The sequence below is a fragment of the Eptatretus burgeri genome, chromosome 10, assembly GCF_056783735.1.
Source record: "Eptatretus burgeri isolate ZD-2024b chromosome 10, Ebu_testis_v1, whole genome shotgun sequence".
NCBI classification, from domain to species: domain Eukaryota; kingdom Metazoa; phylum Chordata; class Myxini; order Myxiniformes; family Myxinidae; genus Eptatretus; species Eptatretus burgeri.
The window spans coordinates 44,909,414-44,936,503 of NC_140970.1; the positions used below are offsets into that span (position 1 = coordinate 44,909,414).

At 45.8% G+C, this 27,090-nt stretch overlaps 1 protein-coding gene and 1 pseudogene across 4 annotated transcripts in view; one reads left to right on the forward strand and one right to left on the reverse strand.

Moving 5' to 3' along the window:
* The window catches only part of LOC147018449 (monocarboxylate transporter 2-like), a 122,824-nt gene that overhangs the window by 42,083 nt on the left and 53,651 nt on the right, over positions 1–27,090 (forward strand). For 3 of the 4 annotated variants that reach the window (XM_085898092.1, XM_085898095.1, XM_085898096.1), the window contains one exon: positions 18,512–18,732. In XM_085898092.1, the coding sequence (XP_085754218.1) occupies positions 18,512–18,732 (221 nt within the window). Of the gene's footprint in view, positions 1–18,369; positions 18,393–18,511; positions 18,733–27,090 lie in introns of those variants that run through there. The other variant, XM_085898094.1, reaches the window with a different exon arrangement.
* Positions 21,095–22,775, reverse strand: LOC147018450 (uncharacterized; annotated as a pseudogene).

Sequence of the window (27,090 nt, forward strand, 5' to 3'; positions counted from 1 at the left end):
CTGGTACAGCTGGCCTTCGAGAGAGACCTCGCACGTAAATGCCTGAATGAATGGAAGGAGAAGGTCCTCAGAAGATTCCACACCGAGACGCGTCGCCTGCAGCTCTTCTGACAGCGAGTACAGCGGTATAAAAACTATACGAGGAGTTCAGATTGTGTGTGTGTGACTGCTGGTGATGCATGTGTCGTTGTGGTTGCAGTGTGGTTGTGGTCAGCACCCGCCGTGGTCGGCTGCTTTGTACTTCTGATGTTTAAGTTAAATGTTGTGTTTGGTGCTTTGCATATCCCACATCTAGTGCTTTCTGCATAACCTTACCTCTGTGTAATTGACTCATTTAAATGCGGACTTTGTGGTATCTTGAGGCTGGTCGTATTTGCTGTTGATAGTTTAACGTGATGATCGCCGGTCATAGCCTACTGTATCTTATTTGAAAGTGCACTGATTCTGGTGCCAACCTCCCCCGTTTAGTCATTGTATCTCTGGTATATTAATTTTCTAATGCCAATTCTTCACAACACCTTGTTCAGTGCACCTGAATTGGTGCCAATTGTCTAATCATTGAATATTTGCATTGTGAATGTGCCAGTTTGTTGCGGCTCTCCTGCATTCGAATAATTTTAGGCCAAAAACATCGGAACATATTAAATCTTTCTGAGATCAATTTGGTTCGTATGCGACGGCAACCTCAGCATAGATGTGTCAATGCTGCATGAATACAATAGTATACCGGGTTATCAAAAAGATTAAATATAATAATTGTGCCCCCCCATCCAGTTCATATGCCCCCCTTAATACTGAGCCCTGGCTACGGGCCTGTCTGTATGTCTGTCTGTTTGTATGTAATGGACAGCTCTGGAGGCCAGAGGAGTCAACTGATTTTAATGAAACTTGACTGGTAGGTTCATACCAGGATCTAGTTGTATACTTTTGAGCACCGTTGCTATGGACGCCACCGTTGCTTAGCAACGGGACTTTGAAGTTTTTGAAAAAATCCGAAAAATATATATTTTTTCGAAAATCAAAAATCGGCTGCTGCGCTCTTATGTGCACTATAATCAACCTCTTTGTCAAAAAAATTCAGCCCGATCCGTCGAAAACTGTATGACTAGTATGCAATTATATAGCGACCACCCATGTCGCCTACCGGCTGTCTCTCTCTCTCTCTCTCTCTCTCTCTCTCTCTCTCTCTCTCTCTCTCTCTCTCTCTCTCTCTCTCTCTGTCTGTCTGTCTGTCTCTCTGTCTGTCTGTCTTTCTGTCTCTGTCTGTCTCTCTCTCTCTCTCTGTCTCTCTCTCTGTCTCTCTCTCTGTCTCTCTCTCTCTCTCTCTCTCTCTCTCTCTCTCTCTCTCTCTCTCTCTCTCTCTCTGTGTCTCTCTCTCTCTCTCTCTGTGTCTCTCTCCCTCTCTGTGTCTCTCTCTCTCTGTCTCTCTCTCTCTCTCTCTGTGTCTCTCTCTCTCTGTGTGTCTGTCTGTCTGTCTGTCTGTCTGTCTGTCTGTCTGTCTGTCTGTCTGTCTGTCTGTCTGTCTGTCTGTCTGTCTGTCTGTCTGTCTGTGTGTCTGTCTGTCTGTCTGTCTGTCTGTCTGTCTGTCTGTCTGTCTGTCTGTCTGTCTGTCTGTCTGTCTGTCTGTCTGTCTGTCTGTCTGTCTGTCTGTCTGTCTGTCTGTCTGTCTGTCTGTCTGTCTGTCTGTCTGTCTGTCTGTCTGTCTGTCTGTCTGTCTGTCTGTCTGTCTGTCTGTCTGTCTGTCTGTCTGTCTGTCTGTCTGTCTGTCTGTCTGTCTGTCTGTCTGTCTGTCTGTCTGTCTGTCTGTCTGTCTGTCTGTCTGTCTGTCTGTCTGTCTGTCTGTCTGTCTGTCTGTCTGTCTGTCTGTGTTGTGGCCCTAACTTTGTGTAGGTGGTCCAACGTGGGAGCACCATTGCCATCCACATCTATCACAAAATTGTTCATGTTATGGCATCAGAAGTAAACCAATTATGCTAATTTACTCATCAACATCGGTTCGGGGCTACAGTGACAGGATGATGCAGAGAAAGCGCACTGACATTTATGCCATCTAGTCTGGGTTTGATTTTTGGCATGACTTGGATTCTCAATCCTCTGTCCCTTGCGATACAAATCCAAGCCTGCCAATAGGCAACCCTGTGCCCCAGGATACAGATACAGTTACGCCGGTAGCTGCAGGATGCATTGTCTTGTATGTATCATTATGACGTCCAACCTTTATCCCAGAATTTTACTTCAAATAATAAATAGGCTGATATGTTTATTTTCATTGATATAGAATGAAGAACTAGACTTGCTTGAAAAGGCTGACCAGTGTCAATTTGTGTCTGCAGACATGTGGAAATCAACAGGATGTTTATTGACGTAGGGTAATCATCTGTGGGAAACCAGGGGAAGCTGAAATTTCAGGCATGAACTGTTCTTCAGAGCTTCATCCATTGTTTACATTGATATTCTCAACATAAATAGTGTTCTCTGTTCAAGACTATGGAATGCTCAGTTGGCCAACAGTGTGGACATGTTCCAGGCAGATGACCAGTTTGCTTGTTTTCTCGATCGACAGAAGGATGTTGCCAACTGTTGTTGGTGTGAGCCGTCGGTGATGGATCTCTCATATAGTTGGCATATTTGTGTCTCTGATGGCTTTCAAATGTTACGTGGGAGAAACATTGGCATCCACATCTATCACAAGTGAAGTAATCTTCTTGTGTGAGCCAGCCTGCTTTTCTGCTTTTTTTTTTTTTTCTTGCTTCTTGATCTTGATTCTCTGCTTTCCCTGGGCTCCCTGGAGAAAAATAACTGAAAAGTTGAAAATTGTTTTATTTTGGTTTTCTGTCTTTTAAATTGTTTTTCCTATCCCTGTAATTACAAATAAATATTTTGAATCAAAGACTGTTGGCGATAAACTCAAAAAAGAAGAAAGTAAGACTCTCTACTTTGTGGTGCCAGTCAAACCAGCAATTATTGCCCTGTTTTTCGATACGGAAGAATTATCCATTTTCACTATCACGTAATAGAAAAGTCTTGATTCCCAAAAGGATTGGCTTATCCTTTATGTACTGTTTGAACGACAGTATATTTTTAGTGGGGTTCATTCCCCCATCAAGTGAAAGTTCACAACCTGGAACAAAGTAATGCTTGAATTTCTGAATTAAATAAGTGAACACTGGGAGGGTCTTTTATATTTTATTAGTCTTGTCCAGCTGGGGATCATCCTCATTTCCATAATGTAGGAGAGATCAGATTGCAAGGAACCAGTCTTTTGCATGACCTTTGGAAAACCAGACATGCAAGTTAGCGTAGCGTCCTTAGACCACCAGTACTACTCGTACCTGTCTTTATGTATTAACATTTCAAGGGTGACTCAGAGCCCCCAAAATGCCTTCAACTCTGCCAGTAAGAGGCTTTTGGTGGAAAGATTTTTCTGCATAATTGTTTGGTTTGGCTACAATCACACGTTCAGCTTGGCGATTGGTCTCTGTGAGAAGTAAATCCCAAAGAAAATCATCCCAGAACAAGCCAAAATAGTCAAGTGGAGTACTTTACACATTTATTGCATTTGGTAAATTTTTAAGCCCTAGTTGTTCAATAGGTGTAAACTGGCGTTCATTGAACCATGCAGTGGCTCTTGTCCATCTTGGGTGGGAGTCAGGCCTTGGTTTGTCCTCTCCGCATCCTCTGCCACGACCATGCCCTTGACTACGCCCCCTACCAACACCTCTGGGAACTCCCCCAGCATTGTCATCAGTACTGTCAGTTTCACCTTCTCCGTTTGAAAAGTCATTCTCCGGCTCAAAAATCACGCTCATTTCCATAATCATCATCATCATCATCGATACCTTCCTCATTTGAGCTCAACACCTCATCAACTGACATCACATTTCGACTCATTTTGGAATGATATTTAGCGAGAAACCTTCAAAATCTTTCATGAATCTCGTACTACTACTTCCACAGATGATGCACTTCAGCCTGTTCACAAGGATGGGCCGACTGGCATGTGTATCAGTGTGTGCATGGCAAAAACCTCGTTCGCACTTCGAACGAGATTCTCACGGCACGCATGCTAGGACGGAACGGGAAGCATTGGGAGAACAACCAAATCGTGTGCACAGCAAAAGCCGTCTTCACACTTCCTGAGCAATTGGCGGCGACACAGACCGAAGATCAGGTGCAATATACCGGAGCCACTAATTGCTCAGGAAGTTGCTTGTGATGTGCTTGTAAATAAAAGCCTGTGATGGCCGGTGACTGACCAGCTGGTCAGGTTTATGGAGGTTTAAATAGCGGCTGGTTTACCGACCACTGGGGTTCAAAGGGTTAAGATTATCTTTCAACAGCATCTTACTCCCAGATAGTGGAGAAAATGTTGCAAGCTTTGAGGGTGACTGGGAACCATGTCGGGTCGTGCTTGCATCGGATAGAACTCTAAACCAGCAATTCCATGACAGTTGAGGAGTTTGGTGCCGGGGATCCTATCATGCCATGTGATTCCAGCAATCTTTCTCAAACAACAAAGACGGAATTGCCCCAACTGCTTTCTGTGATAGGGGTTAGGTGAAGTGTTGAAAGCACCATTGCATGATGAACTTCAATCTTGGTACTCGACCGAACACCACACACAGTCCTGAGACGAGTTGGTTTTGTAAAAGAAGCACTCACTTTTACGAAGTGAGAAGTCACCTCATCATTGATCATGGCATTTTGATGAAGGCCACCTCCCAAATAACAGAAGGTGATGAGTGAGTGCTATGTAGGCACTGCTTAGTTTGAAATGAAGCATAATTTCTGTTTTCTTCAGACTGGTGGTGAAGCAGCACATGAAAAGAAGTTTGTGGTTGTTTGCTTATCTAGATCTTATGGGGTGTGAGAAAAGAGGGCATAAAGGAGGTCATGTATTTGCATTTCCAGTACTTTTGTTTTCACTCTTAGTTATTGGAGATTGAAGATGGTCTGTGTGAAACTGGATCTCCACTCCTATTTGGCATTCTTTAAAAGCATCCATTAGCATTGCTGGAAATACTATGCTGAAAAGTAAGGACCATGATAAAAGGCATCCGTGTTTGGTGCCATTTTCAACAGGAAAAGTGTCTGATATGGAACCATTATCAACAATTGCAGCAATCATTCCTTTATGGAAAGATCGGATGATATTAACTAACTTATTGGGGAAGTCGACTCTATGTATGGGTTTCCAAAGACTTTTTCTACCATGACAGAATCAAAGGCCTTGGTGATATCTACATTGACTATGGGAGATTGCGATGCTGTTTATGGCATTTCTCTTGCAGTTGGCGAACTGCAAACGTCATCAACTGCTCCGTGCTCAGTGTGAAATCCATACTAACTTTCTGGTGTGATGGAGTGAGAAATGCAGTTAGTATGCCAGTTAATTATAACATAAGCAAAGATCATTCCAGCAGTTGCAAGTGATGAGATTCTCCAGTGATTGTTACAGCATGAATGGTCTCTCTTTCGAGGTGGATGATCTTCATATCCTCAAACTCCTGGGGCAGAGCTTCTAGTTTCCAAATGTTTTTGAAAAGTGTAGTAAGTTTCTCAACAAGGTTAGTCCCTCCATGTTTGAGAATTTCAGGGGGAATGCCATCTGTATGAGGAGCTTTGCCATTTGTCATTTTTCTGATAGCTGTATTTGTTTCTGCGATGGTGGGAGCAATAGAGAGATCATGAAGAATTGGCCTGAGGGAATGTGTTTATTTCATTGTCTGAAATGGTAGATGTCACGAGTGTTCTGCCCGTATTTCAGAAGTAAGTTGGGATCAGTGATGACAGTTTTTCCATCGGTGCTACGGAGTGGACCAACACCGCTGCGCTGAGGTCCATAGACAGCTTTTAGACCATCATAAAAGCATGTCGTGTTTTTTTTTTTTTTAATCCACTGCTTATTGAATTTCTGCTGCTCTTTTAGCCCACCATTATTTTCCTTCATTGGGTGGAGCTTAGTTTGTGTTTTTCGCTTGTGCTGCTGGTGCATTTACATTGTGAATTTTTGCCGTTGATCCATAGCAAGATGAGCTGTATACATTCTATCAATTGGACATTTGACCTCAGTGTCATTGCGTGAAAATAACAAACACCAAGGACTTCAGAAGCTCCAAGTCTCGAGATCGAATTGCAAAGCAGTGCCCAGTCAGTCTCTACATCACCAATGTTTGAGTCAAAAATGTTTTGGAGCTTTGTCTGCAGACAGGAACATTTAAGTCTTTTAACCTTCAGCTTCTGAAAAGGCTTCATTTGTCTTCTATGCATATATTACGTGGCTTAAAGCGGAATGTCATCTATCTTCAGCTCGACCTATGGTCAGACCAGCATTTGGTTCCCCTTGTGACTCATGTGTGTTTTATGTCATTCCAGTTCCATTGCCTTATCATCAAGTCAACCGAATGCCAATGCTTGGACCGAGGGTGCATTGAGTTGTTCTTTTATTTATTGGCTTGTTGGAAAAGTGTATTTGTAATAGGCAGTCTATTCTCTGAGCAAGTTGTGAGGAGAAGTGTTCCATTTGAATTCTCTTTAACTGTTCCATGATGACCAATGACTTTTTTTCTAGGCTGCAGAATTGTGCCCCACACGAGCATTGAAATCTCTAAGAATGAGCTTGTCAATGTTTGGTGTTGTTTGGACGGCATTTCTAAGATCTTAATAAAACTCATCTTTGGCCTCATCAAAATATGACATTGTGGGAGCATATCTACTGATGACTGTATTATGATGAACATCCGAAAATTTAAGCCATAGTTTTATGATTCGCTCATTAATACCAGTTGGAAGCATGTCTAAACAACTAATAAACCTTTTTCTTTAAAGCAAAGCCAACACTGGCTCGTTGATTCCCACCTTCTCTTTTGCAAATCCAGTAAAATGTATAACCAATAAATTTCTCTTCGGAATGAGAAGCCCCAGGGAACTGAGCTTCACTAAGAGTTACGATGTTGATATTATAACATGATAGCGATGACAAGGTCACCGTGGTTTGCAAATAAGTCAGGTGAAGCAAGCTTTGTTTAGGGAACCTTTTTATCACCTCTGTGGGGAGAGAGAGAGACAGACAGACAGACAGACAGACAGACAGAGAAGTGCTGTCCCTGAAAAGGGCGACTCGATCACTCAGGTCCCCGATGCCTCCTTCCCTGTCCCTAACTGTATGGGCCTCAAACATCCTAGTCCTCCACTCCAACCTGACAGATTTCCTCTCAATCCACACTGCTACTGTTAAACTGGACATCATCTGTTTAACAGAATCCTTTCTCCCACAGGATGTCCCTGACTCTTTATTGTCTCTCCATGGCTATTCCTCCTCTGATTTGATAGGCCTGAACCCTGCCCTGATGGTGGAGTTGCACTTCACATCAAGAACTCGATTTCTCACTGTCAATTTACTTAACGTACATCTCCCAACCCCCTGGAGTACCTTTGGCTGCAACTTCCCTCCGGTCCCACTTCGTGTTTTTCGAAACAATTTGCTTCTCTTCCTGGAAAGCAAACCCATCTGAAGACCATCTCAGATCATTCCACAATGCCCACAACAAGTGTGTGCCCACTCTCAGGAGATCCAGAAAACATCTGTCCAACTTCAAAAATGAACTTTCAAAATTGTCTCTCTCCTCAAACCTGGTGGCACCTTGTTAAATCTGTCTCTGGTGTTTGCTCCACCTCCATCCCTTCCCTTACTTAAATTGGCACCACAGCCGACTCCACTCAACTCATGTAGTCGGTGTGGCTCTCAATGGAATACTTTAATCTCCTGTTCCTGTTAATGCTGGAATGTCCCAAGGTAGTGTTCAAGGCCCCATCTTCATCAATGATCTCACTGACTCTGGAAAATCCTCTATTTGCAGATGACTCCAGGCTCCGTTGTGACATCTGAAATGAAAGCGAGGGAAGAACCTTCAGAGTGTAGGCTTTATTTCACTTGATTGAAGCCGCTTCTACGGGCACATCAGGGGATACAGGTGCAGCAAGGAGTACAAATGTAGCAATGTATACATGTGCAGTAGATCACCGCAAAATAAATCAGCAATTAGCACGGAGTCCGGTATACTCTCAATTCTTACCATTCAACGAGCACCAAGTGGAGCACCAAGTGGACCGCCGCCGTAAATGACAATGCCCCAGGGACAATCCCCCCGACCGCGCAGAATCTCGGCTTTATCTATCCCGTGCGTGAGCCGCGCGACATGTGATCACGCGTCACGTCCTTCAATTCATCACATTCTCCCCGTCTTTAATATGTAACGAGAGGCTCAAACAACGCACCATGATTACTTCAGCGCTATAGGAGTATACATTTCAAGCAGCGCGAACTATTTAAACTACAGAAGCATACATTCCAAGCAGTGAGGATTATTTTGAGTTGTAGGAGCATGGTAATGAGCATCGATATGTGATATAATGATCATATAGGAGCATGAGCATCGAGGATGCCGATGATCCCCTTTACAGATCGAGTCGGCGAGGGGGTTTTATCCGTCGACCTCTCCGGGAGTAAATGGCGGTTTCACTTGAGGGAGGCTTCCGATCCTCTTGGGGAGCCTCGACTCGTGCCGGGGATGACTTCTCGATCGCTCTCGGGTGGAACGCGGCAGCTCCGTCGCCACCATTCCCGGGTGGAGTTCCTGAGGGGAAACACCTGGGGAGGGAATGTCAGAGGGAGGACTGCCAGACGGTGGTGTACCTGCAGGAGGAGTACCTGCGGGAGCCAGATGGCGAACCGACACAGTGGTCTCCCTGCCATCAGGAAGTCTGACATGAACATACTCTGGATTAGCATCGATGAGTTCGACCTCCTCCACCATTGGTTCATACTTGCTTTGTCGTACCGGGCGTTTCATGAACACTGTTCCGGGATAGGTTAGCCAGTTGGGCGCCGTTTGGCCGTCAACATAATGTCGTTGGTGAGTAAACATTCGTTCGTGAGGAGTAGCATTGGTGGACATACAGAGCAAAGAGCGTATGGAATTCAGAGCGTCGAAGGGTAACCTCCCACCGCTCGGGCCCCAGCCCTCTCGATTTCAGCGCCAGAGTTACGGCTTTCCAAATGATTCCATTATATCGTTCCACCTGCCCATTACCCTGTGGGTTGTAACCTGTCGTTCGACTAGTTGCTATGCCGTGCTCAAATAGGAACTGTTTTAGCCCGGCCGACATGAAACACGGCCCTCTGTCTGAATGTATGTACGAAGGTTTCCCAAACATGGCAAAGAGGTCAGACAGACATTTCACGACAGTGCCCGAGGTCATATCCGAGCACGGAAATGCGAATGGGAACCTTGAGTATTCATCAACAACAGTGAATATGTATCTGTTGTCTGTCTCGGTCGGCAGGGGCCCTTTGAAGTCGATATTTAGTCTCTCGAAGGGTGAAGTGGCCTTGATCAACCTGCCAGATGCCGCGCTATAGAATCTGGGTTTTAGTTCAGCACAAACAGGGCATGAAGCATTCATTTGTTTAATATCTTCGATAGAATAGGGAAGGTTTTGTCTGCGCATGAAATGTGCCATTCTGGTTACTCCTGGGTGGCACAGAGACTCATGGAGGTCTTACAAAGCCCGACCGATTGTCGCCGAACAGTACACCCGAGAGAAGGTGTCTGCAGCAGGGTTTTCCCTCCCGGCCCGGTAAACAATGTCGTAACTATAGCAAGCTCGGTCTATCCGCCATCTAATTATTTTCTCATTCTTAATTTCCCGTTATTTTTCCCATCAAACATGAATGCAACGGATCGCTGGTCCGTGACGAGTGTGAAGTGGTTTCCCAGTAAATAATGTCTCCATTTACGCAGGGCTTCGACAATAGCATACGCTTCCTTCTCTATTGCTGAGTGTCTCTGCTCGCTTCCAGAGAGAGTTCTCGAGAAGAACGCGACGGGTCGGCCGGACTGATTGAGCGTCGCAGCGATCGCGTGATCGGAAGCATCCGTTTCCACCGCGAAGGGCACCGAGCTGTCGATCGATAATACCACAGAATTACTGATATCATCTTTGAGGCTGTGGAAAGCTTTTACAACAGCGGCATCTGGTGGGAAGTTTTTGCAATGCACTAGGGGATGTATTTTTTCAGAGTATTGGGGGATCCATCTCGCGTAGTAAGCGAACATTCCGATCACCCGCCGCATTGTCTGCAGGTCCTGAGGTGTGGGTAGCTCACGGAGTGGGCGCAATCGTTCAGGATCGGGCTAAATCGTGCCGTCGGCTATTGTGTAGCCGAGAAGATTAATTGACTTTGCCGAGAATACGCATTTCTCGTAGTTGAGTGTCAGATTATATTTTCTAGTAATGCTCAAGAATCTGTCCAGATTCATATCATGTTCCCCCCGATCTTTACCGCACACCGTGACATTGTCCACGTAAACAAAAGTGTCTTTGAGGTTTTCATCCGAGATGATGTCGTCCATAACTCGTTGGAAGCAAGCTACTCCATTGGTGACACCGAACGGAATCCTCCTCAATTGATAGAGGCGTCTACCTGCCTGGAACGCGGTGTAAGGTTTGTCTTCCTCTCGGATGGGAATTTGATGATAAGCGCTTCGCAAATCGATGGTGCTGAATATTTTATAATTGGCCACTCGTTCGACCATCTCGTCCATGCGCGGCAAAGGGTCGGCATCGAGTTGGGTGAAGCGATTGACCGTTTGAGAGTAATCGACAACCATTCGTTTCTTGTGGTCTGGCTGGAGGTCACCAACACCTGCACGCGCCATGGCGAATCGCTCGGTTCTATAATACCTTCTTCCAGTAATCGCTTGGTCTCAGAAATGATGAAGTTCATATCGGCGGCGGTGTATCGTCGCGATTTGATCGCTATCGGTTTACAGTCCGGCGACAAGTTAGCAAACAGCTGGGGGGACGATACCTCTGCGGTGGTCAGAGCATTTAGAATTAGACGAGGTTTGCTTCCTCCAAAGGGTATTTCGACGCTCGTGTGCTGCTTGAGGACATTATGACCCAGAATTACGTCTGCGCATAAATCACGAAGCACCAGTACCCTTACATCCCGATGCGTGTACCCTTTTACGTCCAATTCAACATTGTAGTACCCTCTTACATGGGACTGTAGTGATGTGGAGGCCATGCATACCGTATTGTCTGTCGGGTGGATCTTCCATTTCCTGCCCTTCACTAGCGAGCTGTTGACGAAACTTTCAGAGCTACCGGTATCAATCAGAGCCTCAGCCATATGCCCGTTAATTCGTACTTTGATGATAACCTTGGATAGATTCCCCGGTGAAGCTGCTGTGAGTTTCTTTTGTGAGTAGAGGGCTGCAGAAGTGGGTTTGTTTCTTCTAAGAGTAGATTTGCATACCCTGGCATAATGCCCTTTCTTGTCACAATTCATGCATGTGGCATCCCTGGTGGGGCATTTGTTGCGGGGTGTCTTTTGTACCCACAAAAGAAGCATTTACCAACCGAAGTAGTGGCTGAGGAGTTTGACGAGGTCTGGGTATCCGATTCCTCGGGTTTATCTCCATCCTCAGTGTCGGAGGTGCCCTGGGGGGTTCCTCGAGTTTCCGCCGTAGCAGCGATCATTAGCAGCATCGGTGTCCCATATGACTCAGATTGCTGCTGAGCCGTATCCATTGCTCGAGCCTGGTCAGCTACCTTTTCAAGAGTGGGTTGTGCTTTCTCCAGTAAGCGTTGCCGTATGGGGGCTGACCTGAGCCCTTGGATGAACGCCTCTCTGGTCGCTTCATCTCGGTGTTCCTCGGCGGTTACAGCCCGGAAACTGCAGTCTTTGCCCAACTGCCTCAGAGCTTGCAGGAACTGATCGATTGTCTCCCCGGCTGCTTGCCTGCGTGTGTTGAGAAGATGTCGTATGTACACCTCGTTCTTGCACTTCACGTAGAGCGCCTGCAGCACGTCGATCGCTGCATCGTAGGTGTCACACTCCGAGAAGAGCCTGAATACACTGGGCGAGACATGATTCACAAGGGCGGCCAATTTGTCGGCTCCCTCTTCAATAATGGTCAGATAGTGTGAGAAGGAACGGAACCAATGCGACCATTTCATTTCCGAGTCAGCCGCGTTTGGGTCTGCGTCGAACCTCTCCGGTTTGTAGATCTTGTCCATCGTCGGTTGAGGGAGCCGAAGGGATCAAGTGAAATAAATTGAAATGAAAGTGAGGGAAGAACCTTCAGAGTGTAGGCTTTATTTCACTTGATTGAAGCCGCTTCTACGGGCACATCAGGGGATACAGGTGCAGCAAGGAGTACAAATGTAGCAATGTATACATGTGCAGTAGATCACCGCAAAATAAATCAGCAATTAGCACGGAGTCCGGTATACTCTCAATTCTTACCATTCAACGAGCACCAAGGGGACCGCCGCCGTAAATGACAATGCCCCAGGGACAATCCCCCCGACCGCGCGGAATCTCGGCTTTATCTATCCCGTGCGTGAGCCGCGCGACTTGTGATCACGCGTCACGTCCTTCAATTCATCACAACATCCTTCATCGTTCAGATAAGCAGGCAGCAGCATCTTCCTTCTCTTCAGACCTTGATAGAATCACAAGTTGGTCAAACACTTGGAATGTGTCTTTCAATCCTGACCTCTCTTTCTCTTTCTCTTTCTCTTTCTCTTTCTCTTTCTCTTTCTCTTTCTCTTTCTCAACAATCCTCTTAAAGTTCAGTCACTTAAACTCTTGCGTGTCACAATCAGCCATGATCTTTCTTGGGCAAACCACATTTCTAAGTCAGCCTCCAAAGCTAACCGCCGACTGGGCATCTTCTGTTGTACAAAGTACTTTCTTGGCACACCTGAACTCCTATCCACCTATAAGGCCTTCAACCGCAGCTTGATGAAGCATTGTTCTCCCCACCTGTTTTGCACCCTTTCCTCACTCCTTGCTCAAGTTGATGCTGTGGAAACCAATGCTCTCTTGAAAATCTTTGGACTCTCCCATAATGATGCTGAGTCGATGGGCCTATCACTTTCCCATCATAGATAGGTCAGTGGTCTCTGTGCCTTCCCCCACTTCTCTTCAGGTGGTGCACCCTCTGCTCTTTCTATGATTTGTCTTCCTTAGGTTTCTGCAGGGTGTACGTGGTCCATCTGCAACCCCCATCTGATGAACACCCAAATCCAGAATCTCTGCTCAGATCCACTCATTTGCTCCTTAAAAAAAAATGTTTTTTTTTCTCCCCTGCCTGTTGAATCCATTTTCACATTCTCTTCAATCTCATTCATCCCTCCAGGTCTTCAAGACAGCGAACACCACCATCTCAGATCATCCCCTATCCCAAACCATGATCTTTTCTACCTCTGTTAACCACCCCCTTACTCCCACCCCAGCTCAACTCCTTCCACATTTTCTGTTTTTCCTAACTGAGAGTTTGTTTCTGTTTCCATTGATTTTTGATTTTTTTTTTTTGAATTGATTTTTTTAAGAATTTTTTTCTTTGCCCGATTTGAACGAAACTTGATACTGCATACCGCAGGCGAATGGTGAGTAAGGTGGCCCTAAAATTTTTGCGCTATCGTGTACCGTTTTGCCTGTATTTCAGGAACATACATACATACATTCATACATATATTCATATATTTCTATATATATATATATATATATATACACACACACACACACACACACACACACACACACACACACACACACACACACACACACACACACGATGAGAGTTTTAGTAATATACTAGACGACTCATGAACCTGTTGGGTTCCCGTTGTGACAGCGGTTGATAAAAAATAATTTCAAAAAAAAAAGATAGCTCCAGCGAACTATACCACTGAGGTTGTTTGCATTGATCAAATTTCCCGAAGAGTACTTCACTGAATCGGGAATTGATTTTTTTAATAATTTTTTTCGTTGCGTGATTTGAACGAAACTTGATATTGCATGTCAATGTGAAAAAAAACTGGAGAAAACAAAGTCGAAGAAATTATTGTGCTATTCTTCTGAACGCAATTTTATTTATGAATGAACACGGAAGTATTAGATCAAGATGGCTGTTTATTTTATGTTTAAAAATAAATCGTCTATACTTTGTCTATACTAAATGTTTGAGATTTTAAAATAAATCATTTCAAGGAAAAAAATAATAACAAGATAGCTCCAGCGAACTATACTGCTGAGGTTGTTTGAATTGATCAAATAATCCCGACGAGTACTTGACAATCGGGAATTGATTTTTAAACAATTTTTTCGTTGCCCGATTTTAACGAAACTTGATATTGCACACCGCAGGAGAATGGTGAGTAAGGTGGCAATAAAATTTTTGCGCTATCGTGTACCATTTTGGCTGTATTTCGGGAACATACATACATACATACATACATGCATGCATATATACAAGATGAGAGTTTAAGTAATATATAGATAATGCTTCCACACATTACCCCACCACGCTCTCCGGCACTGCTGAAGATTTGTGTGTGCTTGGCCTGACATTTAATTTATTTTTGTTAGCCCATGCACGCAAAGTGAAAAGCGGGGTTAAGTAATGTGTCAGGTACGTATGTATGCACGTATCTGCATTTTGTTTAGAGCGGACATCAAAAACTGTTCAATGGAAGAAATTATAACTTTATCACGTGCTGCATGAACATTTGATATACAGTGGTGCCCCCAGAATCCGAATTTAATTCGTTCCAAGAGGCTGTTCGGATTCCAAAAGGTTCGGATTCCAAAACTATTTTCCCAATAAGAAATAATGGAAAGTGAATTAATCCGTTCCTGGACTCCAAGAAAACTCACTTTCTAGACACATTTCAACTGAAATTACCCATGTTTAAGGTAAAATAAGATGAGTAAATGACCTTTTCTGGGTCATGAATCTTTTTTCCAAGCCTGGGGGATGAGCAGGGGCGTTGTCGCTTCTTCCATCAGTCTGGATGCAGCTCCGACCTATCAGTGGCCATTGGGATCCAAAATGTAAACTGTTCAGCCTGGTGGAGGTATTAATTAACCATGAAACACCAAATGGTGTTTTATATCCCAGTACACTCTGTGGAGACACAAACGTGCCGTTTTCACCGCACGGTTCCACGGGAGAGAATCAAGAGATGAAGCGATTGGATGACGCAGCATGACGTCACTACCATGCTCACGAAAAAAATGTTGAGTTCGTCAGAGGGTTCATTGAATGAGTTCGCTTCACGATGGGTTTTCGCGCTTTTATCGCTTCTTTATTTTTTCAGAATCCTACACACGGTCGATTTCGGCAGCTCGAACATGGCAGCGAGATCAGACACACGCGTACCGCTCTCATGCGTCGTGATAAGTTCTTTCTTCAACTCGATTGTCGTTCTCACGGACTTCCTCTTAATCCTATTTGCTTCCCTGGTCTTCTTGGGTGCCATGGTGAATGCACAAGGGTGATGATTGAAAAAAAAATGCACAAATCAAGGTGAAAACACGAGGTAAAGTAGCGATCGACACACGAGAGATGCTTTCACGAGTACTTCCACCGACGAACTGAATGAGCAAAGCGCGAAGATGCGGCTCGAACAGGCGGGGGAGACGCACGTGAACAAACATGAACGCCACGTGATCGGTTTTCGAAAATGTGTTCAGTTTTTAGGGCAAAATTTTCTCAAAAATTGTTCGGATTCCAATTTGTTCAAACAATGGGGCGTTCGGATTCTGGGGGCACCACGGTAATGCATATTGAGTGCACATCAAAACTTTCGAAAGTATCATTTGTACACATTTACCTCACAAGTGTAGATAGATGCAATTACAAATTTGCTGCCAGAATCGTTTGCTCGCATCCAGGGCCGCCAAGAGCTAGAAATGGCCTTGGGGAAATACTAATTGTCGGGACCTCTTCATCTGGGCCCCCTTAGATTTTTTTTTTTTTTTTTTAAACAATCTACTGGGAGGTTTGCATATTTTTGTTGTCAGAAATACATGCCGTGCTTTAGGGAATTTGAAGTGTTATTCACTTATTCCAACATGCAGATTTGTTTAACCCTTTAAACCCTGAGCTCCTTCGACTTTCAGCTCTCCCTCACTGGGTTCCCTGGAGAAAAATCCGGCCACTTGGGTATATGGAGGTTTGAATAGCGGCCGGTAAAACGGCCACGAGGGTTCAAAGGGTTAACACACTTCATCTGTATGGAGGTGTGGCCAACACTCCTGTGTTAATTTACATCATTACCACGATTGTGATTATGTAAATTGTTCTCACAGTATTTTATTTTAATGGGGAGGATGTCTCTGTCCATGGCAATCGCATGCTGGGGAATCACCCTAAGTGGCTTGGAGGGAGACCAAAATAAAGTTGCCCCGGCGTTTTATCACCATTAACAATCATTATATGAAACAAAAAATTGAAGAAATAAATAATTACGGGTCCCCATTATGTCCGGGCCCTGGGGTAGTTACCCCGCCTGCTCATCTGCTCACACCAAGTCCTCAAGACTGCGTGGGGTAAATATTCTATGAATGCCATCTAGTTTACTTGGGCGTTTTGTCTTGGTCTGGCATTTTTTGGTGTTTGAGCAGATGATGCACAATCATTGTGATTGGAAAGCTGTTTTAAGTTCTCTTCAAAGTACTATGCTAATAGTGTTGGGATCCCAGGTTCAAATTCAATATGCAATGTTGATTTGTCCACGACGTCCTGTAATGTCCTCGTCATTCTTATTAAAGTATACTGATGTGTCCTTACGCCCTAGTCCTTACATGTGATGTATCATTGCATAATCCTCCCCATGAGACTTTGTCAAAGTAGAAAAAGTAAAGTTTATTGAAAATCTGACAAATCAATATCTGGTTGCATATTGCTTTTTAAAAAAAACTTTCATGCAAATTCAGGATTATAATAAATGTCCCAACAACCTTTAAATAACTCTGCTTTTCCTGATATACTGTACTGTATTTGGAAGCTCTTCGTTCATATGCAGTACAAGGCTGTGGGGTAGCATAATTGGCTGAGGGTGTGGCTGTGCCACTGATGCAATGCCCTCTGCTGGATAGGGCAGGAATTTGGAATTTGGCCATGGTGCCTGCGATAGCTCACCTACTCTTTGGGAAGGACACCATGGGATCATTAACATCCAACAACAAATGCTGGCAAACGGGATGCCCAGTTTAACGTCCATCCGAGGGATGGCACACACATTGATTAATCACCTTGCCTATGAAGCACCAGTATGGCAGTTTATTGCTGAATTGGGATTCAAACGAAGGCTAGACAGCTTAGAAGTGAGTGTGCGCAGGTACCCTGCAAGAGCAGGTACCTGTAGGCCATCCTGTCGGCCCATTTGGAAGATAAATAAAGGTGACTGATGATTGATTCTGGACGAGAGGTGGGTACTTTGATCGGGTCTTTTATTTTACTATCACAGTGAAGCAATGTTTAATGTTCATATGATTGCTTGGTTTGCCAGCATGAATGGTTCTCTCATGATCTGCATGGGTTTTTCATGGAATGGATTGTTTTTGATCGTCTGATAAACGGCCTGTAACTGGTCACGTGCACCGTCATGTAATTCATCATATATGAAATGCTCGCTGCCATAGCTTTGCAGCATTTTTTTGTTGTTGCAGTTGTGGTGCTGCAGCAATGTCCCTTTGCTCTAAACTAAGCAGGTCAGGTCAGGTCAGGTATGGGAGCATGTGCCAGAACAGCGCGTCGCTGCGTCCAGCTGTGAACGCTGTAAACTAAGCAACTGTACAAAATATACGTTCCTCATGTGAAGCAATTCGGTTAAGCGGCATAACCTATACACTAATACCTCACTACACGTTGTGGCTGCTTTTTAGAAACTGGGTGTATCGCGAAGCAGCATGTTGTGAAACATGTTTTCCCATTGGAATCGGAGATGTATTTCTGAAGGATGTCGAAAATTTGTGCTTATTAGTGAATAAATAACAGTCATGATGATTAAGCACAAAAAGTGGAGCACAAATGAAATGGCAATGAAAAGTGTCGTCACCTTGACTGAACTGAAAGACTGAACTGTAACTGACACAAAGTGTTCTCGAACCTGCCTGAAGGAAGGTGCGTGCTGGACTCTCAAGGAAAGTGGTGTCCCATGAGTCATCACATGGTGTATAAAATGTTTTGGCCAGGTTTTCGAGGCGCGGATGTCCGAAGCGAAGCGAGCGCATTGGGAGGTGGAGTCATAATGTATAGCAAGTTTAAAACGGAAATTTGTTTGTTGAGAAACAGCATGTGGTGAGGCATTTGTGTACCACTACTGATTATCGTCCCCTCACAAAGTACAACCTTTAGTTTTATTTATTTATATATTCTGGTTTATCCCATTCTTCCCCACCCCTCCCTCCTCACCCTTCCCATTTTTATCATCCCTGGCCCACTCCCTGCCAATGCAACCTGCACACGCTGCATGCTGCCATCATATTTGCACCATATTAGCGATTGCTTTCCTGCATGTATGGCAAGGTGGTTGACACTATTGGTGTAACTTTGTTCCTCTGTACCCTGCAAGCGAGTTATCGATATTTGTTGTTTACTTGCAGTGTATCAGAATTCCGTGTTGTAATTGACTTGCCATTCTTCAGGCGTGCAGGTGTCACTATGGTGGTGCCACCGAGCCAGGCTCCACCAGATGGTGGGTGGGGGTGGGCTGTCGTGTTTGGATCTTTCCTCTCCATTGGCTTCTCGTATTCCTTCGCCAAAGCCATAACCGTATTTTACAAAGAGATCCAAGACATATTCGACACTACGTACAGTGAGATAGCCTGGATCTCCTCCATCATGCTTGCTGTTATGTATGCGGGAGGTATGTACGTTTGCTGTGAAAACATTCTAACTATCTATTGTTATGGGCATTACATGATTTTTTATGCTCTTGTGATGTCATTGAAACCCTTGTAAAAGTATTTCCTGTGCTCTTATTGTGCATTTTGATGATTTTTATTTCTGAATTCGCTTGTGGCAGAGGAAGCGATTTTGATGTTGCCTCATGTGCAGTCACTTGGAATTTCTGCGTTCCTGCTTTTCTCGCATGAAAGTTCAATTCTAGTGGAATGTGTCGCACATTGCTGAGATGCACGTGACATGGTGGAACTGTTAACTAAGCACAGGGGCTCAAACTCTGTCTTCATATGAGTACAGTCTGCTGGACAAGCATTGGGTGGGCAATGAATATCACCTGTTGGGTAAAACTGACCCTTTCCTTACCCCCTCTGTTAACTTTGTCCTTAGTGGGATAAACTATAAATGGCAAAGTTCAATACTAATACAATGGCTCTTGGCGAATGTGCCTGGAAACAGTATGCTATTCCTGCCATTGTGCTTTGGCCCCTGCCTTATTGCCTTTGAAGTCCAACCCTCTTGTGATGATGGCCCATTTAATATTATCTTTAGATCCCCTTCATTGTAGCTCACTAGCTCCACATTCACATTCTCGTTACTGTTAATTTGCTCATTGTTCTTGTGGTGTATGGTACTCATTTGTGTAAAATAACGTTTTGGTCTCCCAATGTATTATATTGCATTCCCCCTTGAGCCTTCAATGTGTGTATGTGTATATAAGTATATATCAGACGATGTGCGGCTCCAAACTGTGAGTGGTGAAATCGCTAGAACCGAGTCTCGTATAACCCTTGCTGCACGGTACCGGGAGTAATAAGTTTTGCCTGCCACAGCACATTATCTCCTGCATTACCAAGCACAATCTGTTCACCAGGTACCGCAACTGAGTCTCATAGAGCCCTTGCTGCCACCAATTACACAGGGAGAGTGGTTCGTGAGGAAAGTGAGATGGCAGGCTTATTAAACAGGTATTTTGCTTCAACTTTTACACAGGAATAGTCAGGAGAATAGACAATAGCTGAGAGTATTTATCAAAGAGGTGAGGATGGGCTTTTACCGAAGATACAGATTGGAGTAGAGGAAGTAAAGGATCAGCTCAGAAATGTAAGAGTAGATAAGGCTCTGGGACCAGATAATATACACCTGAGAGTATTGATGGAGGTGGCTGAGCAGGTAGGCGAGATGTTAACGGATATTTTCAATCGTTCCCTGGAGTCAGGACAGCCCAGTATATCCAGGGAATACTGAAATCCCTGGAGTCAGGACAGGGCAAGCCCAAGGGAAAACTAACATTTTTTCCAGTCAAGGTTTTCTCAGTGGATTCATCATCCTGAAACCATACCATTTTATATGAGCATGGGGGCCACCCAGAATTTTTCCTCAAATTCAAGATGGCAGCCAAAATCCAAAATTGCCACCAAAATTACCTTTGGGAGATTTATACTGCCTCATAGTGTTGCCTGTCAAGGTTTTTTCAGTGGTTCTGTCATCTTGAACATATATCCTTTGAGATTTGCTTGGGAGCCACCCAGGATTTGGCCTAAAATCCAAGATGGCCGCCAAAAATCAAAATGGCTGCCTAAATTAAATTGATTAGGTTTATACTGCCTTATAGTTTTTCCTGTCAAATTTTTCTCAGCAGTTCCAGCATACTGGACCTATAGCCTTTAAAATTAGCTTGAGGGCCACCTAGGATTTGACCTCAAATCCAAGATAGCCACCAAAATGGCCATCAAAATCATCTTAATGAAATTCAAATGACCTCTTCGGTTTCCCTGTCAAAGTTTTCTCAGTGGTTCTACCATTCCAAACCTATGTCCTTTGTAATTAGCTCAGAGGGCACCCAGGATTTGGCCTCAAATGCAGGATGGCCACGAAAAACCAAAATGGCCACCAAAATTACCTCCAAATTGAATTAACAAGGGTTCTCTTTTCCTGTTAAACTTACTTTTTTCTACCTAATATGGGGTTTATAATAGTACCGGATATTGAATTTGGGGTCAAGAATACTGAACCGAGCTTTATTATCATGTAAATGTGATATCCTCACTCAAAACAGGCCAAAAAATGTAAATTGAGATAATATCAACCTTATTTTCTGGTCATCCTACAGTTCAATTCACCAACAAAATGGGCGATGCAGTTCTATCTTAATTATGTGTTTGTAAGTCCAGAGTTGATGTTCATTTGCTATTATCCAAGTCACTGTCCGTCTGTGAGTCAGATGAGTGGACTGCTCTAATACTGCCAGAAGAGGCAGCCGACTGCTCTTCAATGCTGTCGCTGTCACTTCCAGTACTCTCGTCCCCTCCTGTGCTATCGTCTCCTTAGTCCTCACTTTGGCTGAGTCTTGTTCTTCTCTTCTTCTTTGGGGGCTGGGCCGTGTCTCATATCTTCTGTGTCTGCATCATAATTAATGTCACCTGTATGATCGCAAATGATTTGAATGCTTTGTCAAATTGATTTCGATAAAATAAGGCTGTGAATTGTATTACTAAATGACAAACAACAAGTCTGAAACAGCAATTGTAAACCTTGCGTAGCTTTACTATGAATAAATGTATCTTTACGTGGTGTTAACCTTCTGCTGCTCGTCACCGAAAGGCTTGGTGGGAATTGGGAGCAGGTGAACCATATTGGCCGAATACCATCTTCCGTTTCTTCCCAACCTCTGTGTTTGATGGAAGGATACTCAATATCTTTTTTTAGACATTGATAGCAGATGAAAGCTTCTAAATCGCTCCTCTTGAGGTGTTCATTGGTGCTACTCTCATCTGGCAAGATACTTGAGCTGGATTTTACTTTCTGCTTGTCGTACATTCTGATCCTTGTTCTCACATACTCTTCATGTTCACTTCCAGCATACATGCAGGTTCTAAAGAAGGTCTTAGCATCGGCGATGTCTTCAACTGAAGTGAGCGATGTGCCAAGTTGCGAGAGGAGTTGGAACTTTCCCAGTTTCTTCGTCTCTTTCAGTGGTTTTACTTTACCAACACCAAATGGAAAAGATGTTGTATCACACCTTGTAATGCTGTGATAGGCAGGAAGTGCTTGACACATTTCGTCACCAAATCGGTCAGTTAGAGCTTTGACGCTAACATACCTCTCATGGTCAATCTTCATCATCCAGTCTTGTGATGGTTTAATGACAGAATAAGCATAGGTCAGGAGAACAAAGACATCTGTATCTGTCGCCTTGACAATTACAGGATCTGTTTACGTGGATACATGGAGGATGAGTCTGGTGTCAGCTTTGTGGTGGTTGCAGGAGTCAAGCATCTCGATTTTGAGTTGCGTTATTAACCAAGTATTATCTTCCTCTATCACAGTTAGTGGAACTTTCAGCTTGGATCTCACAGCATCGGTCTTGTAGTAATCGACTAGAAATCTAATCAGTTTTGTCTTATTTTCTGAGTTTTGCAGAAACTAGTCCCAATCTTTCCTTTTGGGCATGTCCTGTTCAGAGCTTGTGATGTGAGTTCTTCTTCCAGGAATGTCACGGCGATGTTGAGTGAGCTCCTTCGTTGTGATTGTACTGTATGAATCAAATATGATTCCCAGTTGCTGCGGTTTAGAGTCACTTGCTGGCAAGCAAAATTTCAACAGGGCTGCTGCATATTTTCCCCAAGTTTGCTGAGCAGGAACAGATTTCACAGCAGCCATTCCATCTATAAGACAATTTCCTTAATGTGGCGGGTTCTCACGGACTGGTTCAGGCTCTTCTATGAGGTAGTTCCTCAATGCTGCTTTTTAACCTTGTCTCAAATATCTCTATGGTGTGGCTCGAGCTAGTGGGACAGTAGTCAAGTGATATGAATGTGCCTCTTCTGGAGATGTTGCTTTGCCTACCAGTAAACCGAAGGCTTTTCTGTCTTCTTTCAGGATATTAACAACTTTTGGGTCTTTCTTGGCCTTCTCCATCCCGGTTTCGATCTTGAGCTTGGTAATCATGTTGAAGAAATTGACTTGTTCTTCCCCACTGGCTTTGAGTCTCAAGTCAACAAATTCTTTATATTTCTGTTCTTCAGATTCTGCGGATGACATCAATCCTCTTCCAACATCACAATCGTTTTCCACACCAGTCTTCATATGACGAGAGGGACCATTCAGGAATGGGTCGAAGTATTTGTCAAGCTGATGTACTAGATTATGAACCATATTTTCATGGTGTATTCGAGCCGCTATTGTGGTCTCCTTGTGGGCCGAGGAGGTGATGATATTTAGCCTTTCCGTCATTGTAGCTCCGATCTTTGCCATGATATGACTGGTCTTGACGAATGTGTGTGTTGTGCTCTCATTGGTGCTGTATCCACCTTGCATTGGACCACCTCTGACCTTCACTTCTCGGTTGATTGTGGTCTCAGTTATCAAATCTCCATGGATTGCAGAGAAGGGCTCACAAGACAATGGCACACCATCCGGAAATTTCTCCCTCCCTCAGGTCCCATAATTATTGCACAGCCCCTAAACGCTGCTTTCCGAGAACGGAACATTCTGGGGGACAAATAAGACGAAACATCAATTTTGAGGTAATTTTGGTGGCCATTTTAGTTTTTCGTGGCCATCTTGCATTTGAGGCCAAATCCTGGGTGCCCTCCAGGCTAATAACAAAGGACATAGCTTTGGAATGGCGGAACCACTGAGAAAACTTTGACAGGAAAACCTAAGAGGTAGTTTGAATATAATTAAGATGATTTTGATGGCCATTTTGGTAGCTATCTTGGATTTGAGGTCTGTGGTATAGCCTGCGGGCATGCAGGGCGGGGCATGATGATGGGAGGAGGGGTCGTCGTGGTCATCGTGTCTGCCAGGAATATAAGGAGTGCGCGCCGCCTGAGGCGTCGTAGTGATGCCGTAGTCGCCCGGCTTGTGAGTGTGCTGAGTACGTAATAAAGGAGAGCCGCGGGCAGAGTACGCCCGCGCTCGCGCTTGTGCAACACAGCCCGGCTCGACTGTTCCCCCGCTCGTGTCTGCCTGCCAAGCATCTTCTACCACGACACCACAGTTGGCTGACGAGGATCTTCGGATCGGCGTGTGCAGGGCGGCAGCGAATAACCTGTGCGGTTCCAGGCTACGGAGCCAAGGGTCTCGCCAGCACGAGCATGGCAGGAGGTCGGTGCACGGCGCACGAACGCGTGCCCGCCTTCGTCGGAATCGACTTCGGCCACGTCGAGTGGGCAACGGCCACGCTCAGTGTTCGTTTTATTGAGGCACGACGAATCGGGGGAATGATTTCTGCAAAGCCACGGCTAAAGAACGAGGACACGCAGTTCGGCTCGAACGCGGCGTTGGACGTCGCACAAGCTCTGAAGAATGTCCAGGGTCTCGATGGTCGGGGCGCAGCAGGTGGTCCGGAGGTCAGCGCGATGTGCCAGGCGCGTACGGCCGCGCGCACGGTCTGCGGCGCGGGTCGTGTGCGAGCGTTGCAATGCAATCACTCGGACGGCGGTCTGAGCACTCGAGGACGTCTACGGGTTGTGCGCCGAGAGTCATCACCCATCGTTACAGTCATAGATGGCGGTGTGCAAAGCGGTCCTTCCGTCCCGGGTCAAGACCTACTGCCGGCATTGTGTTCGGTGCATGGCGTGCACGGTAACACCCCGGGTCGAGTTTGGCGGCCGGGGCACGGAGATTCCAGCGACCCGGAGCGGGAGATGCTGCCCATGTTGAGCCTGGTTTCAGTTGGTCCTACGGTGACAGGACCGATGCCAGTGGATGTCGAAGTGACCGAGGCACTGATGCTGCCCATGTTGAGCCTGGTTTCAGTTGGTCCTACCGTGACAGGACCGATGCCAGTGGATGTCGAAGTGACCGAGGCACTGACGCTGCCCATGTTGAGCCTGGTTTCAGTTGGTCCTACCGTGACAGGACCGATGCCAGTGGATGTCGAAGTGACCGAGGCACTGACGCTGCCCATGTTGAGCCTGGTTTCAGTTGGTCCTACGGTGACAGGACCGTTGCCAGTGAAGGTCGAAGTGAATGGCGAGCCGACCGTGTTTTGCGTGGACACCGGGGGCTGCAGTGTCGGTCATGGGCGAGCAGGCGGCTCGTGGTCTTCGCGGTGTTCGCCTTGTCGAGACGGTCTTGTCGCTGTACACGTACACCGGTGAAGCGATTGCACCGCTTGCGAGGGCCGACGTCTCGATGCTCTACCGGGGGCGAAGCGCCCTACTCACGATGTTTGTGGTGCGAGGGGAGGGGCCCGTCCTTTTGGGTCGGGACTGGCTGGCGCACCTCGGGCTGGATCTCCAGTTCGTACCTCCAGGTGTGCCGGTGCTCTCTTCGATGCCTTCGTCGAGTACCGAGGGCGAGGTTCTGGCGGCGGGAGCCGCGTCGATGCAACGGGAGCGGCCGTTCGTTGCTGCCTGCAGCGGTGATGTACGGTTCGGGAGCGGCGAGAGCCGTATCAGCTCTCGCGATGAGTTCCCGCGCTTCGGCAGCGTTCGTGAGGCAATGCGCGCCGGTGTTGTTCGGGCAGCTTCAACAGGTTGCGGTGAGCCCGTGGCGTTAAAAGAAGTCGCGAGTCACAACATCGAGTCGACAACCAAGAGACGGACTCGTGATGTGGGTTGTGGGTTGCTGTTCATTGCATATTTCTTTTTCATTGCTCGAGTGATGCGGTTTAACGTTGTTGAAATAAATGCCAACAGTTCATGTGTGAGAATAGGTTTGGCTGAGATCAATCGATGGGATTTGTATTATGATCAATGTGATGTGGTGGCTTTGGGAGCGGTGGTGGCGAATAAAAAGGTTGGGTTGGCCTTCCATTGCCCCGGGCCACGGGTAGTTGCTTTGTCATGTGCAGGGATTTTGGCGAAAGAACGCGCTGTACGGAAAAATGAGTTTGCAATGGTTCAAATGATGTTCTTAGTGATTTATAACGAGCCTATGGTTGAAGTGTGGTTTAAATGGAATTGCTACCGTCTAACTGCCGTGTGGGTCTCGGAGATCGACTCGGAGCCAGGACTGGTGCGCTGGTCGGCGTTACCCCCACCTCTGGTTGCGGCAAGGTCAGACGTGCCTGGCGCTGGGGGCGCAGCTCTCGGTGTTCGCTCAAGGCCGTTTAGATGGGCATTGGCATCTCAACTGATTGTGGTGCGTGGGTTGTTCTGGAGCATTGGTTGCGTCCAGCCAGCAGCGCTGTCCAGCGCCCCCATCCAAGGTCAATCGAGTCTGGCGCTGGCGCCACGGCTTCCAGACAGCGGGCTTCCGGCCTCGGAATGTTTATCTGCTTCAGGTCTGCCTGGGGGAGGTGTGCCGCCTTGTGGGCCGGAGGCGTTTGATGGTGCCAGGGGAGGTTTGCTCGGGAGGTCGCCGCGACCTCGCCAAGGGCCATGTAAGCATGAGCCGCCTGGGGGCGTTTCCGCTGTGTAGTGCTGCTGTGCTTCTCGCCTTGCTGCTTCATATCGGTAACGCGGTCAGAGTTTGGGAGGTGCTGTGTGCACCTCCGTCTTCGGAACCTGGCCGTGGCAGCTCCACTAGCTCGCTTCCACGCATTATATGATGTGATGTGCTGTTATACTTCGCTGTTTTCTTTTTTGTGCCTTGTCTACTGTTATACCGTAGTCCTTCGTGCTGTTTATGCTTATTATGATGGTGATCATTTAATAATCATAGTTTTAGGAGGGAGGAGTGTGGTATAGCCTGCGGGCATGCAGGGCGGGGCATGATGATGGGAGGAGGGGTCGTCGTGGTCATCGTGTCTGCCAGGAATATAAGGAGTGCGCGCCGCCTGAGGCGTCGTAGTGATGCCGTAGTCGCCCGGCTTGTGAGTGTGCTGAGTACGTAATAAAGGAGAGCCGCGGGCAGAGTACGCCCGCGCTCGCGCTTGTGCAACACAGCCCGGCTCGACTGTTCCCCCGCTCGTGTCTGCTTGCCAAGCATCTTCTACCACGACACCACAAGGTCAAATCCTGGGTGGCCCTCAAGCTAATTTTAAAGGCTATAGGTCCAGTATGCCAGAACTGCTGAGAAAATTTTTGACAGGAAAAACTATAAGGCAGTATAAAACTAATGAATATAATTTGGGCAGCCATTTTGATTTTTGGTGGCCATCTTGGATTTTATGCCAAATCCTGGGTGGCTCCCAAGCTAATCTCAAAGGCTATATGTTCAGGATGACAGAACCACTGAACAAACTTTGACAGGAAACACTACGAGGCAGTATAAATCTCCTAAAGGTAATTTTTGCGGCAATTTTGGATTTTGGCCGCCATCTTGAATTTGAGCCAAAATTCTGGATGGCCCCCAATCTCATATCAAATGGTATGGGTTCAGGATGATGAATCCACTGAGAAAACCTTGACTGGAAAAAATGTTAGTT